Source organism: Jaculus jaculus, chromosome 10, assembly GCF_020740685.1.
Source record: "Jaculus jaculus isolate mJacJac1 chromosome 10, mJacJac1.mat.Y.cur, whole genome shotgun sequence".
NCBI lineage: Eukaryota > Metazoa > Chordata > Mammalia > Rodentia > Dipodidae > Jaculus > Jaculus jaculus.
In genome coordinates, this window is record NC_059111.1 from 107,700,181 (window position 1) to 107,714,139 (window position 13,959).

At 43.0% G+C, this 13,959-nt stretch overlaps 1 protein-coding gene across 1 annotated transcript in view; it reads left to right on the forward strand.

Moving 5' to 3' along the window:
• Cntnap2 (contactin associated protein 2) overlaps positions 1-13,959 on the forward strand; it is a 1,990,154-nt gene that overhangs the window by 1,729,727 nt on the left and 246,468 nt on the right. Inside the window, exon 16 of the mRNA XM_004661135.3 lies at positions 303-473. Within this exon, the coding sequence (XP_004661192.1) occupies positions 303-473 (171 nt within the window). The remainder of the gene's footprint in view (positions 1-302; positions 474-13,959) is intronic.

Consider the following 13,959-nt stretch of genomic DNA (forward strand, 5'->3'; position numbering starts at 1 on the left):
TCTGATTGGATCTATGGAAGTAAGCAGCTTCCCTTCTACCATTGACAGAGTTTCCCCCGGATGAGTAAGGCTGAAATACATCCCTTCCTCCCATAAACTGCATGTGCTGGTATGTTCATGCCAGCAACATGGAACTAACTGCAACAGATATGTCTGTGTGGATTTGGCAGGAGGTGGCTCAACAGGATGAGAGGAAGCAGGGCAGTTGCCAGAGGAGACTGATTAAAACAGAGGAATTATCGCTTTTATGTAATTCCCGTAACCAAGGTATAAGTTAACCTTTCTTTCTCTTCTTTTCACAGGGAATTATTGGAACGCAGCTTCTTTCCCCAACCCGTCCTCCTACCTGCACTTCTCTACATTCCAAGGCGAGACCAGTGCCGACATTTCCTTCTACTTCAAAACATTAATCCCCCGGGGAGTGTTTCTTGAGAATCTGGGGAAAACAGATTTCATCAAGCTGGAGCTGAAATGTGAGTACTGGTTTCCTGTCGACACATCAGCAGCTTCCCTGGTGGCTATCCCCTGCTCATGGGCTGGATGATAGGGTGTCCTGTCCTTGCGACAGACATGGTTCCCTCTGCTCTTGGAACAGGATGACAGGGTCGATGTGCAAACCTGAGCCCTGTCCTAAGGAGGCTCCCAGAAAGCAAGTGTAGCAAGAGATGCCCCAACAGAGTTATGGGAGATGAGAGGACACCACCCTCGGGAGAAGGTGGAAGGGAGTATACCTAAGAGTAGTTGTTTAATGTGATTGCTTTCTAAAGATACAGCTTAAGAGTAAACAGAGAAGTGTGTGAAGTGACTTAAGAGATGGGGAGCGGGGAGAATGGCATGAAGGAAAACACAGATAACAAAGTAGTACCTCAGTGGGAGAGAGATAGCCACAGGCCACTTACCTAATGAAACACTGCGTTATGCAGTATTCTGAAAGAGTCACAGCACCCACACATCCCATAAAAGTTGAGATTTGGGGCTGGAGAGAGGGCTTAGTGGTTAGCACTTGCCTGTGAAGCCTAAGGACCCATGTTTGACTCTCCAGATCCCATGTAAGCTAGGCACACAAAGGTAAGGCAAGCTGAAATGAACAGAAACAGACCTGGAGCAGATGAAACTTGCCTCAGCCCAGCTGACCACAGACATTAATTCTTGCCTCCCCAAGGCCCTGGTATCCTCAAAGCCCAAATTCAGATTTAGGGTTATGCAGTACATAGACCTCCAGGTTAAGTGAGTATTCTCAGATTTTTGAGAGAGAAAGAGACAAAGTGCCTTTCAGATAAAGAGCTTATTACAAAGTGGTGGAGTCTAAAGGAACACTTCTGCCCACCTTGGGACAGCAGAACCTGTTCTGCTAAGATCCCCTGAGAGAAAGGAGAGAGGATGAAGATGTTGGGCCATGAGGAAATGGGGTCAAGGTCGCAAACACCACCTAACCAGACGGAGAGGCATTGTCACGGGCTCAGGGGGGCTGTGCATGTTCTCACTCTACCTCAGTCTTCTCTGTCTGTGGCTTCGCTATCTGAAGCCCTCCTTCCCAGGATTCTGGGTCTTGGCTCCTTGTAGCAGTGCCCAGAAGAGTCCGGGTTCTAACACGTTTCCCAGTATTATCTGATGGAATTTTATTTTTTTGTGAATTTATAGCCATAGAATATGGCATTTTTGTGCAGAATTTTTATTGTTTTCATTTGTGCTTAAGAAACAAACCAAAACTTTCTCAGAATCATGATAAGATTAACCTGACACAATTAGATTGTTAAGAAATAAGCCAGGCGTGGTGACGCACGCCTTTAATCCCAGCACTCGGGAGGCAGAGGTAGGAGGATCGCCATGAGTTCAAGGGCACCCTGAGACTACAGAGTTAATTCCAGGTCAGCCTGGACCAGAGTGAGACCCGACCTAGAAAAACCAAAAAAATAAAAAATAAAAAAAGAAATAATATTTCACTGGCCATGTTAGTTCATATTATATTTAACCATGACATAATTATATTTAACAATATGTGAGATTGGATATTACAAAGGAAGCATGCAAGATATTAAACTCACATAAATTTAAACTTAGATCAGCAAAGTCTGTTTAAGAGTAGGATATTAGACGCATAATTATTTGTTATTGATTATACTGAAAAAGCAGATAAATAAGAATCTAAAAATGAACTGGTTTCTGTAAAACAGCTATCACTAAATAGCCACTAGAGCAAGTTTCTTTATAAACCAAAGGTCCCACTGCACTTCCTTTTAGAGGCAAAATTCAGAGGAAATTTTATGTTAAACGAAATCTTAAATCATTGACATATTTTTCAGTTGGTTGATATAGGTCATTGCTATATCTTATTATAGAAAGTTTTATAAGTCACAGTTTATTAAAATACTCAGGGACTCATAAGTGACAGCAAACAAATAAGGAAACATCTCATTCTTATAAAGACCTGATTTTAAAAATCAGAATAGATATAAATGGGAAAGAAAAGTAAGAAAACCAAACAGTCAGGTAATCTGAGCTTAACTCTAGAATATCAGGAGTTTAGTCCAGTATAATCCATCGTGTGTGTTCATCTCTAACCTTTAGTGTTTTTATTAGTTATGTACACAGTATGTATACAATCATGTTGCTATCATTGTTAGCTTCCTCCCCTTTCCTCCCCCCTCTGCAGGGACCCTCCTCATTGGGGAATATGGGTCGTGCATTGTGGGGTTAGCCATCAGTTATGGGTAAGAGGCAAAGTCTCTGTGCATCATGACCCAATGCGTGGCTCTAACATTCTTTCCTCCCCCCCGCCCCCCGTCCTCAAATTTCACTGAGCCATGTTGGGTTCATTTTAGGTCTGCTTCCATGATGAGGTCTTGGGAGTCTCTGTCTCTGATATCTGGTTTGGTAGGAGCTGAGTGTTCTCTGTGTCTATGTCCTTCACCCTTGTGCTGATGCCAGGTTCACCAAGAAAGCAGCACTCTTGCTCAGATAATCTCAGATAAAGAAAAAAAATATTTTTGCTGAAATCTACTGCATTTGTTTTGCAAATGGTTGTCTGATACAGCAGAAAGGTGCAATAATTGTAGTTACAGTCTCATGTTCAAATCCAAATTTTGGATAAATTGCTTAATCTCATTGAGTCTCAGTTTTCTGAACTACAAGATAAGAATATTCGCTTATGGGGGCTATTCTGAAGGATAGGGCACACATGTTAGTTAAGCATTTATGTCCATGCCTCAGAAATGCCATAAACATCTTCCCAAGATAGTGGATCTGATGTGAACCAGAAAGGAGACTGAATATGTTCAGGCCCTAGAATTAAAACTCACTAATTTATTAATTAAAATGCCTTCTCTACTGATTTATGGTTTGGAAATAATAAAGGGCTTTTCATTCTTATCGGTTAAAATTAATTGAATTAAACTATGTTCTCACTTCTGCATTAGTTGATGGCATTTTAGAAATATCCCATGACCTAAAAAGAAAATTGACAATTCCATATTTGAGTAATTCTACAAATTTCTGTTACATGCTCATGGTTTGTAATGCGATGTCTCAGTGGGAAGGAAAACAAACCAAGTGTGGAGAGAGGAGGTGTCTCTACTGAACACTTGCATCAAAGATTTTCACTTACTTCCAATTAAGAAAATTTTTCAGAGATAATTTCAAAATCTTTTAGGAAATTCTGTGGCAGAGAATATTGGTGCCCCATTCTGTTGTGCAGATCACCTTTTTGTCTATAGTTTACACGGGGAGAAGACATACAAGACATTTGAGACAGTCTCTTCTCAGAGCCCCTGGACCTGCTCATAAGCACCAAAAGTGGACACCGGAAACTCATCATTGTACACCATCTGTGTCAGAGTCAGTGGAACTTTGTGGTATTGGATGGGCAGAGCTAGATTTCTGTATTTGAGAGAAACCTCATCAGAGTAAATAAAGAGGGATGCTTCCATGAAGATGTCAGCCCTTAAGAGAAACTGAGGCACCAATTGAATAACGAAGTTCATTTGGAATGAATTTGGGAAAACACAGATCCAATCACTCTTTGAATGTATGCTCCAAGCTCTCACATATTTCAAACAGCTTTTCAAAACAAAAAACACAAGTGGAAAAAGGAGGTGTAGTGGTTACTTTGTATATCTGACAATAATTTACAGGGGAGAATGCATGACTTAGTGGATAGTTTATATATTACAAGCTTGTAGTTTCAGAGGCTTATGTCTACTTGGCCTCATGGACTTGGGCAGCACATCATGGCAGCAGAAGCCCATAACTAAGGAGAGCCCTTCGCTTCGTGGTCAACCAAAAGCAGAGGGAGGGACATACAGAAGAGGATCAGGACAAGATGTAACCCAAAAACATGAACTCCAACTAGTCCTTACCTCTTACTTTTACCATTCTCAGGAATGCTGTCATATTCCATCAAGGAATTAATCCACACATTAGACCAGAGCCTTCATCATCTATTGTCTCTGGAATCTTCACAGACACACTAAGAGCCTGCTTCACTAACCACCACCCCCCCACCCACCACCACCACCACCACCATGTTTCTTAGTCCAGTGAAGTTGAAATGAAGACTAACCATCCCAGGGAATTGTGTCAGCTTCTTTTGTCAAGAATTTGGTTGAGGCAAACAAGGTTACAAGCTGTCTCATAAGAAAGAGATTGAGTATCTTAATATGTTGGATCTGGGAAGGTGGTTCAGAGGTTAAAATGGTTACTTGCAATACCTGCTGGTCTAAGATTAATTCCCAAACCACCCACATAGACCAGACACACAGAGAAATATGTGGCATAAGTGTCTGGCATTCATTTGCAGCAGTAAGAGGCCCTAGTGTACCCATGCGCGCGCGCACACACACACACACACACACACACACACACAAGCAAATAAATAAAAATTTTTAAAAGAAGAGTATATATTAAAAATAGTTCTCAGAGTTGGAGAAAGAGAAAGAATAAGAAGAACCTCTTAGAAAAGGAGAGCAGTTAACGGATAGACAACCCTGCTGGCTACCTGTGGGACTGACAGCTTCCACTCAAATGAAAATTGCAGCTCTCAGGACTTAAACTACAGGACACAGTGCCTTTTGGCCTGGTAGGGTTTTAAAATGTGTTGGGAAAGGGATATACATGCACAGAGGATCAAAAGGTCTCTGGTGGGGCTGGGGGATGGCTTAGCAGTGAAGGTGCTTGCCTGTGAAGCCCAAGGACACAGGCTCAATTCCCCAGGTCCCACATAAGCAAGCACGCAAGGTCACAGTGCACAAGGTAGCAAATGAGTCTGGAGTTCAATTGCAGTGGCTAGAGGCCCTGGTGTGCCAATTCTCCCTCTCTCTCTCTCTCTCTCTCTCTCTCTATCTATCTATCTATCTATCTCTCTATCTCCCTTTCTCTATCTTTCTCTCCCCCACTCTCTCACATTAAAAAATAAAATAAAAAGAAAGCCGGGTGTGGTGGCGCACGCCTTTAATCCCTGCACTCGGGAGGCAAGGGTAGAAGGTTCACCGTGAGTTCAAGGCCACCCTGAGACTCCATAGTGAATTCCAGGTCAGCCTGGGCTACAGTGAGACGCTACCTCGAAACACCAAAATAAATAAATAAAGATAAAAAGACCAGTTTGTTGGGCTTGCCTCAATTAAATTAAAAAAAAAAAAAAAGATCTTTGAGGAGTTGTGACTAAAGTTTATCTCTCACATCCTCTCAGCCTAATATTTTGGAGTTGTGTTGTATTCTGCTTCATACTTTAATTTTAATGTTTTCCATAAATAAACACAGAGAAAAGGGAGGGCAAAATCGATACTTGCTGCCACCTCCTGGATCACAGCTATTGTTTCAACTCTCCCATGTTGAGATCCCTGGGGCAGTGGGTGAAGAACTCTTAAGAGAGTTCAGTAGGTGTGGTTTTTGCATCCAAACTTTGTTTAAATGGTCTCCCCTGTTTTCCTTTTAGTTTTTCAGGCTTTCTGACAGGTATTCAAATTGCATTTCTCTGCATGTGTCTCAAAGGAATTCTGTCACAGTGCATGCCTACATGTTGCTTTTCAGAATAGCAGTCCTGTTAATTAACTACATCGTGCCCTTCTGTCAAGAGTAGAAGATGTCTGACTCAGAGAACAGTGAGCCTAGGTACAGTAAGTTAATGAGACGCCATCGGCATCTTAGGTGCAAGGAGAAAAACACACAAGGCAGTCTTACTCATTAGCACACTTTAAAGGTAAAAATCTCACCCAACTTAACTGTTAATGTTTATTCATTCATTCAATGAGTGTTTGCCAAATATCTACTAGGCCTCCGGTACCATTCTCAGTGCTGAGAGAACAGAGTCAGATCAGATATGGTTCCTTTCCCTCAAAAAAAAAAAAGTGTCTGTTTTGGGAAGCAAGCAAGTAAACAGTGATTATGATGATAACAAGACAACTCGGCCTTATTAGGACTTCATGTCTCAGGTCTTGTTCCAGGCTCATCCCACGCATCATTCCACTATTTTAATGGCCCTCTGATGTGAGCATACCGTTCACAGTCTACTGTACAAGTGAGGACTCTGAGGCACTGAGTGAGGAAGTTTCCTGGGCAGGCCACACAGCTAGACTGTGCAGAGGTGGGGTCTTCTGTCTCAAACCTTTTGCTCCAGTTATTGCTGTGAACATGACACTGCGCCTCCTCCCACGACAGACACAGAGAGTGTCCTGCACATGCCGGTGGGGAATGTTTGAGCCTGATTAGCGTGACAAGCTCTTCCTGGGGAATGTAAGGCTTTAATTAAATTTTGATGGATGAGTAGGAGTCAGTATGGAAAAGAAGGTGAAGGAAAAGCGGGAATCTGAAAAGAAAGGGCATTGAAGGACATCAAAGGACTGAAGGTCGCAGAGACTGAGCAGAAAGATTCAGAAGGGCGCAGGTGCAGAGAATCCTTCTGCATCAGGGAGTGTCAATGGTACTTGGACAGTCAGCCAGTTCCTTACCTACTGTTGTTTGTGCAGCAGGGAATGTCAAGTGAGAGCTAGACTGTCAGCCGGCAAGTTCCTCACCTAATGCTCTTTGTGGGCCAACAGTTGGCTTGACTTGAACCTGAAAGTCATAAGAAGCTGGGGTATAACATGATCAGACTTGCGTTCACCAGAAAAAAGGTTGGAAGCCAAATGAATTTGTTTATTTGGGTTTTTGTCACCATAATAAAATGCCTGAGTCAGGCTGAGCCTTGAAGAGATTTATCGAGCTCAGAGTTTTGGATGGTAAAAGTCAAATGGCATGGCTCAGGCTCATTCAAGGGCCCCTCTTGGCTACATGGCTAGTGGTAGATTCAATGGTGACTGCAGGTGCAGCCTAACAGGCAGTCAGGGGGAAACCCTGGGTCAGACTCAGGCTCCTCCAACAGCTCTTTCTGATGAGAATTCACTCCAGAAGAGCAGAATTCCCTTCCACTTGTGTGCTGTCAGTGACCTAAGATCTTGTATAGGTCCCATCCCTCCAAAGTCCCTTACCAGCTCCCACTGCCATTAGAAACCAATGCTTGAATTTTTTTGAAGATAAACTATGCTGTCAGACAAGATCCCAATGGGGTCTTAAGACAATGGCAGAAAGAGGCTGGGAAGATAGCTCAGGAGGTAAAAGCACTTTCCACACAAGCATAAGGATCTGAGAGGGCCTGGGTTCGATCGCTAGCACCCATGTGAAAAACCTAGGTGTGGCCAAACTCAAAGACACCTCTAACCCCAGTCCTGTTGGAGGGGGATGGTGACAGGAGGATGATCAGCCAGTCTGACTGAAAAGTCACTTCAGCTCTAGGTTCAATGAGAGACTGTCTCAAGAAAACAATGCGGACGAGTGATAGAAAAGGACATCCAAAGTTCTCCTCACACACATCCGCACATGCACACATGCATACATCACACACACACACACACACACACACACACACAGAGAGAGAGAGAGAGAGAGAGAGAGAGAGAGAATGAATGGAAAGAGGAAGAGAGCAAGGAAGACGTATAGCAATGAAAGATGAACAAGGCATAGATTGTATAGATTTTTATACAAATGGTCAAGAAATTAAACTGGAAGGGAAGGTCCTAGAATAAAGTTGATTTTTTGTTGTTGTTGTTTTACTGTTGTTTGGGCGGGGAACCTTCACAAGACAGGGAGGAGTTAAAGGGCAAGAGGCAGACTACATTCTAAATAGCTGAGTTTCAGGGTTAGAGAGATGACTCAGCAGCTAAGGCGCTTGCCTGAGAAGTTTAACGACCCAGGTTTGATTCCCCAGTACCCACGTAAAGTCAGATGCACAGGGTGACGCACGCATCTGTAGTTCATTTGCAGGAGCTTCAGCTTGAGTCTGAGCCCCTGCAGGCTCTAGTGATAGCTAAACAAGCGGGTATATTTCAAAGATGCTGAAAGTACAAGTCTGGAGCCCATCACAGAGGTCTGAATTAAAAATATACCTTAAATATCTAGATTGTGTGATTCTTTTGAGTATAAATAAGTTATTATCCAGAGACAAAACAAACTCACCTTAATAGCCATATAAAAAAACTTGCTAAAAAGTTGTTGGACATTTTATATAAATATATATTGTATGCTACTCCCAAGTACCTACTTTTTCAGGAGCATTTAAAGAGAATATCAAAATATTATGTATCAGGGCTGGAGAGATGGCTTAGTGGTTAAGGCACTTGCCTGCAAAGCCAAAGGATTCAGATTCGATTCCCCAGGACCCACGTTAGCCAGATGTATAAGGGGGTGCACGCATCTGGGGTTCATCTGCAATGGCTAAAGGCCCTGGTACTCCCACTCCCATTCTCCCTTTCTCTCTCTCTCTCTCTCTTGCTCGCTCGCTCGCTCTCGCTCTCACTCTCCCTCTTCCTCTGTCAAATAAATAAATAAATAAAAATAAAATATTATGTAGCAGGGCTAGAAAAATGGCTTATCAGTTAAGGTGCCTGCCTGCAAAGCCTAAGGACCCATCTTCTACTCTCCAGATCCCACATTAGCCAGACACACAAAAGTGAGGCAAGCACAAGATAGCACATACACACTAGATGGAGCAAGTGTCTGGAATGCAATTTCAGTGTCTGAGGCCCTGATGCACCAATTCTCTATCTCCTCTCTCTCCCTCTCTCTCTGTCTCTAAAAATAAAAAGAAGTGCTAAAAATGTTACACATCAATATAAAAAATCTGTAAAAACATTTTGATGTATGATTATTAATGTCTCATAAAGGTCTAAACATCAAAATATAAATAAAGCAAACTGTGGAATAAATATATATATATATATAGTTTAGCAGTCAGTACCATTTAGAGAATCATCAAAAAATTTGATGCATTGGGGAGATGACTCATTTGGTAAAGTGCTTGCCTCACAAACATGAGTACCTGAGTTCGATTCCCAGAACCCTCATCATGCCAGGCATGATGGTACATGCTGATAATCCCAACGTGAGACAGCAAAGGCAGCATCCCTGGGGTTCACTGACCAGTCATGCTAATATAATTGGTAAGCTCCAAGCAAATGAGAGACCCTGTTCTTGAGGAATAACACCCAAAGTTGTCTGGCCTACAAACTCTCTCTCTCTGTCTCTCTCTCTCTCTCTCACACACACACATGCATGCATGCATAATTTGAAAAAAAAAATTGGGAGATTACCCAAAACAACGTGGCACAGAAATGAGATAAGATGTATGAGAATTAAAATCTGAGAACTAGCTAGGATAAGATGGATATAGACAAAAATGATGATATTCCAGAGACTAAAAGCAAAGTGAATTCCAAGAAGAATCATGGTATTAGATACTGCTGAGAGGTCACTAAAGAAAGGATGTCAAGTGACTATCAGGCTTAACATGGACAGATCACTGTTTAAAAAGTAAGGCAAAGTTGGGGATATGATTCAGTGGTAGAGCACTTGTCTAGCATGTGCAAAGCCCTGGAACTGCAAAAATTTAAAAAAAATAAATTCAAATTTATCTATATTAAGGCTGTCAATGGAGTGAGGGAAGTGGTCTTGCCAATCAGGGAAAAATGGTTTTATTTACTGTTCTTGTTGTTTGAAGATGTTAGAAACATAAGTACATAAGGAAGGTGAAAAATCTGGTAGATAAGGAAAGATTGTAGACACAGAAGAAAGGACTGGCTAAAGAAATGAGGGCCAGGTTGGAAAGATGGCTTAGCAGTTAAGGCACTTGCCTACAAAGCCAGAGGACCATGGTTCAGTTCCCCAGGACCCACGTAAGCCAGCCACACAAGGAGATACATGCATCTGGAGCAGCTGGAAGACCTTGTGCATTCATTTTCCCTCTCTCTCTCTCTCTCTTTTTCTCTTTCTCTCACCCCCTCTCTCTCTATCTCTATTATCTTTATGTAACTCTCTAAAATAAATAAATAAATAATATTTAAAATAAAGAAATGAGGGCCACTGAAAAAGTGGGATTCAGTGAAACCCAGCATCCCACCAGATAACACTGAGGAAAGCATACCAAACAAGGGTGGGGAATGCAGACCACCCATCAAATCTTTTGTTACTGTTGTCGTTGCTTTGTTGTTGCTCATTAGTGTTTCTGAGAGGAGCAGGGGAAAATGCTTTTTAAAATTATATTGGAGCAGCTATCAGAAAACCAGACTGTAGATCTGTGTCCCTCACTCTCAACCACGGACATGCACTTATTTTATTTTCAGTGTTTTCCCTAAGAGTTCACCTTGCCTGTCTAAAGGATCCCCTCTTTCTTACCATGGTCCTAAAGTCACTCCATTGCTTATTGAGCAGTAGCTGCCTGAGGGCACTGGGGAGATGCAGGAGACCCTAGGGCAAGAACAACCGAACCAGACACCTTTCTTGGGACAGACATACATACACACACACACACACACACACACACACACTGTATATGTAATATGTATGCCAAGGTTATTGAGACTTTTCTAAGTACCACACACTGTTCTGAAACCTTTATAGATACAACTACTTTAAGTTTCGCTAAAAAAAAAATTATCTGCACTCCACATGTAAGGAATTTAAATATACAAGTTACTCAGATAGTTTCAGACATAATGCTTTTGCTCATTGAAATGAAGTGAGTTAATGAAACCCTAGGCCTACGGCATTAAAACCATTCAGAGAATAAGGAAGAAAGTAAGCCTGAGAATGAAGGGGGAAGATGAGGGAATATCTGAAGTGAGTCATAAAGACTAAGCACAGAAGTCATCTTAGCTGAGAGGAAGCGTAGGGGAAGGAATTCCAAGAGAACAGTGTGAACAAAGGCTTAAGGATGGGAGCAGGGAGACTTCTGGGTAAACTTTAAGCACTTGGCATTGTTGCAGTGTCAAGTATGAGCCAAGTGGTAAAATCGTTAGGCAAGCCTTGAACCTGATTCCAAGTATGGGGTGTACTAGTCAGGGTTTTGTAGAGGAACAGAACTGGTAGAATGAATATGTAAAAAGGGAGATTTGGGGTGGACAGATTTCTTAGTGGTTAAGGCACCTGTGAAGCCTAAGGACTCATGTTCTACTCTCCAGATCCCATGTAAGCCAGATGCACAATGTGATGCAAGTGCATAGGTCACACATGCACACAAGGTAGCACACACATCTGGAGTTCGATTGCAGTGACTGGAGGCCCTGGTGCACCAATTCTCTCTCTCTCTCTCTCACTCTCACTCTCTCTATATATCGCTCTCTCGCTCTCTTGTTCTCACTCTCACTCTTGCTCTCTTGCATAAAGAAAAGCCCCATCTGCTGGGCTTGCCTCAAGAAAAGGCTGGGGGGATTTATTAAATTCCTTCATAAGATCTTGGCTGGGCAGTCTGATAACAGCTGTCCACAGACCAGAAAAGTCAAAGAATCTGGCAGCTGCTCAGGGCACACGGCTGGGTACAGACTGAAGAGACTTAGGGGAGTAACCGCTCAATCCACAAGGACAAAGGAAAAGTAGAAACTGCACAAGAGAGCAGCAAGGGGAGCCAGGCAAGAAGCACCAACGAACAGCACGGGCAACAGAAGAAAAGCTGTGGCCTTCCTCAGGAGTGTCCTCATATTCAGTCCCACAGTGTAAACGCCACAGATAGGCGAGGAAGGACTCCCCAGTCAATGATTTTTTAAAATTTATTTTTGTTAGTTTTGGACATATTTAGTACGTAAGCAACACATGTTGTTGGTACGATTCTTTCCTTCATCTTTGCCCCTTTTCCTAAGATGCCCTCCTCGTTGGGGATGCAGGTCAATCCCACAGGGCCTATGGGTCATGCAATGTGGTGGCAGCCGTCAAAGTTACGGGGGAGAGGCAATGTCTCTGTGCATAATGTCCCAACTTGTGGCTCTAACAATCTTCCCCCTCCTGCCACAAAATTCCCTGAGCCATGTTGGGTGTGTTATAAGTCTACAAAGAAGCAGTCTTGCTCATCTCCCCAGTTCCTCTGTGGCTTCACCTGAAGCCGGGGTGAGCTGCGATGGGTCATTTATCTCCTCAGGTCCCTCTCCTGTCTGAAAAAGAGAAGCAGATTTTCCAATGGAGAGTGAATTCAGCAAAGGTTAAATGGGATACACATTATTAATTTAGAGAGAATTTAATGGGTGTAGTCCCTTTTATCACCCAAGTTTAGTGGGAGCTTGATATTGGAGAGCAAAATCATTATCTAGACATGATTCTGACTTGTTTCCCAGTTCCATATTTTACCTAGAAATGCCATCACAGACCGACCCAAGAAACACATTTCTCACTACATTCCGAATGTGGTCAAACTGACAACCAAACTTAATCATCTCATGGCGAAATCTCAACATCCAGTCAGTGTTTAATATTACATGCTGAAAAGACACACAAGAAGAATAAAACCTGGTTCCACCCTGAGGTGCAGGCACCCTAGCAGGAATGACTGGCAGCCTCTGCTGGTATACAACATTTTATTTGTGTGGAGGGAGTTGTTGTGTGTATGTGGGGCCTGTTATCTGGTGGAGAGGTTGTTGACTGGAGAGGGTTGTTGCTTGTGTGGAGGGTCTGGTTGTTCATGCGGAAGAGGTTGTTAGTGGGCATGGGGTAGTTGTTTGTGTGGAGGGTGTTGTTTATGTGCAGGGGGTGGTTGTAGAGATGGGGTTGATTTGTGTGTGGAGAGAGTTGTTTTGTTTTTGTGGTACCGAGAATCAAACACAAGGTCTCACATATGCTAGACAAGCGCTGTACCGCTGATCTACATCACCAAACCTGAAACGCACATTGGATAACATGAAGTGCATATCAGAAGTGTAGGCAGTCTGCCCTGGTGCTGCGTCAGGTTTGCACTGCTGCCAGAAATCACCCGACCAAGAGTAGTTTGTGGTGCGGGGGGGGGGGGGGGGGGGGGATATTTTGGCTTTTGGCTTACGGACTTGAGGGAATGCTCCACAATGACAAGGGGAAAACGATAACGTGAGCAGAGGGTGGATATCACCCCCTGGCCAACATCAGGTGGACAACAGGAACAGGAGAGTGTGCCAAACAGTGGCATGGGGAAACTGGCTATAACACCCATAGTCCTACCTCCAACAATACACCACCTCCAGGTGGTGCTAATTCCCAAATCTCCATTAGCTGGGAGCCCAGCATTCAGAACACCTGAGTTTATGGGGACACCTGAATCACAACACCATACCTGGTTGCCACATGAGGCAACAGCTACTCTTCTGACTGGAAGGAGTCTTCTGACTGTATAGATAATATCATTTTAGCTGAGCCTCAAAATAAACAAGAAGAAATAGGATCAGGGTTTAAAAGAAAAAGAACTACCCTCATGGGAGGCAGACACATCAGAAGGTGTGGTTCTGTAACACACAAATGCCATGACGTAGGTAGAAAACTCTTTATATCACATCTCTAGGGCCACAGCAATGCTTGGCATGTGGTAGGTACTCAAAATATTTTTGACTGGGCGTGGTAGTGCACACCTTTAATTCCAGCACTCAGGAGGCAGGGGTAGGAGGATCTCCATGAGTTAGTTCTAGGCCACCCTGAGACTCCATA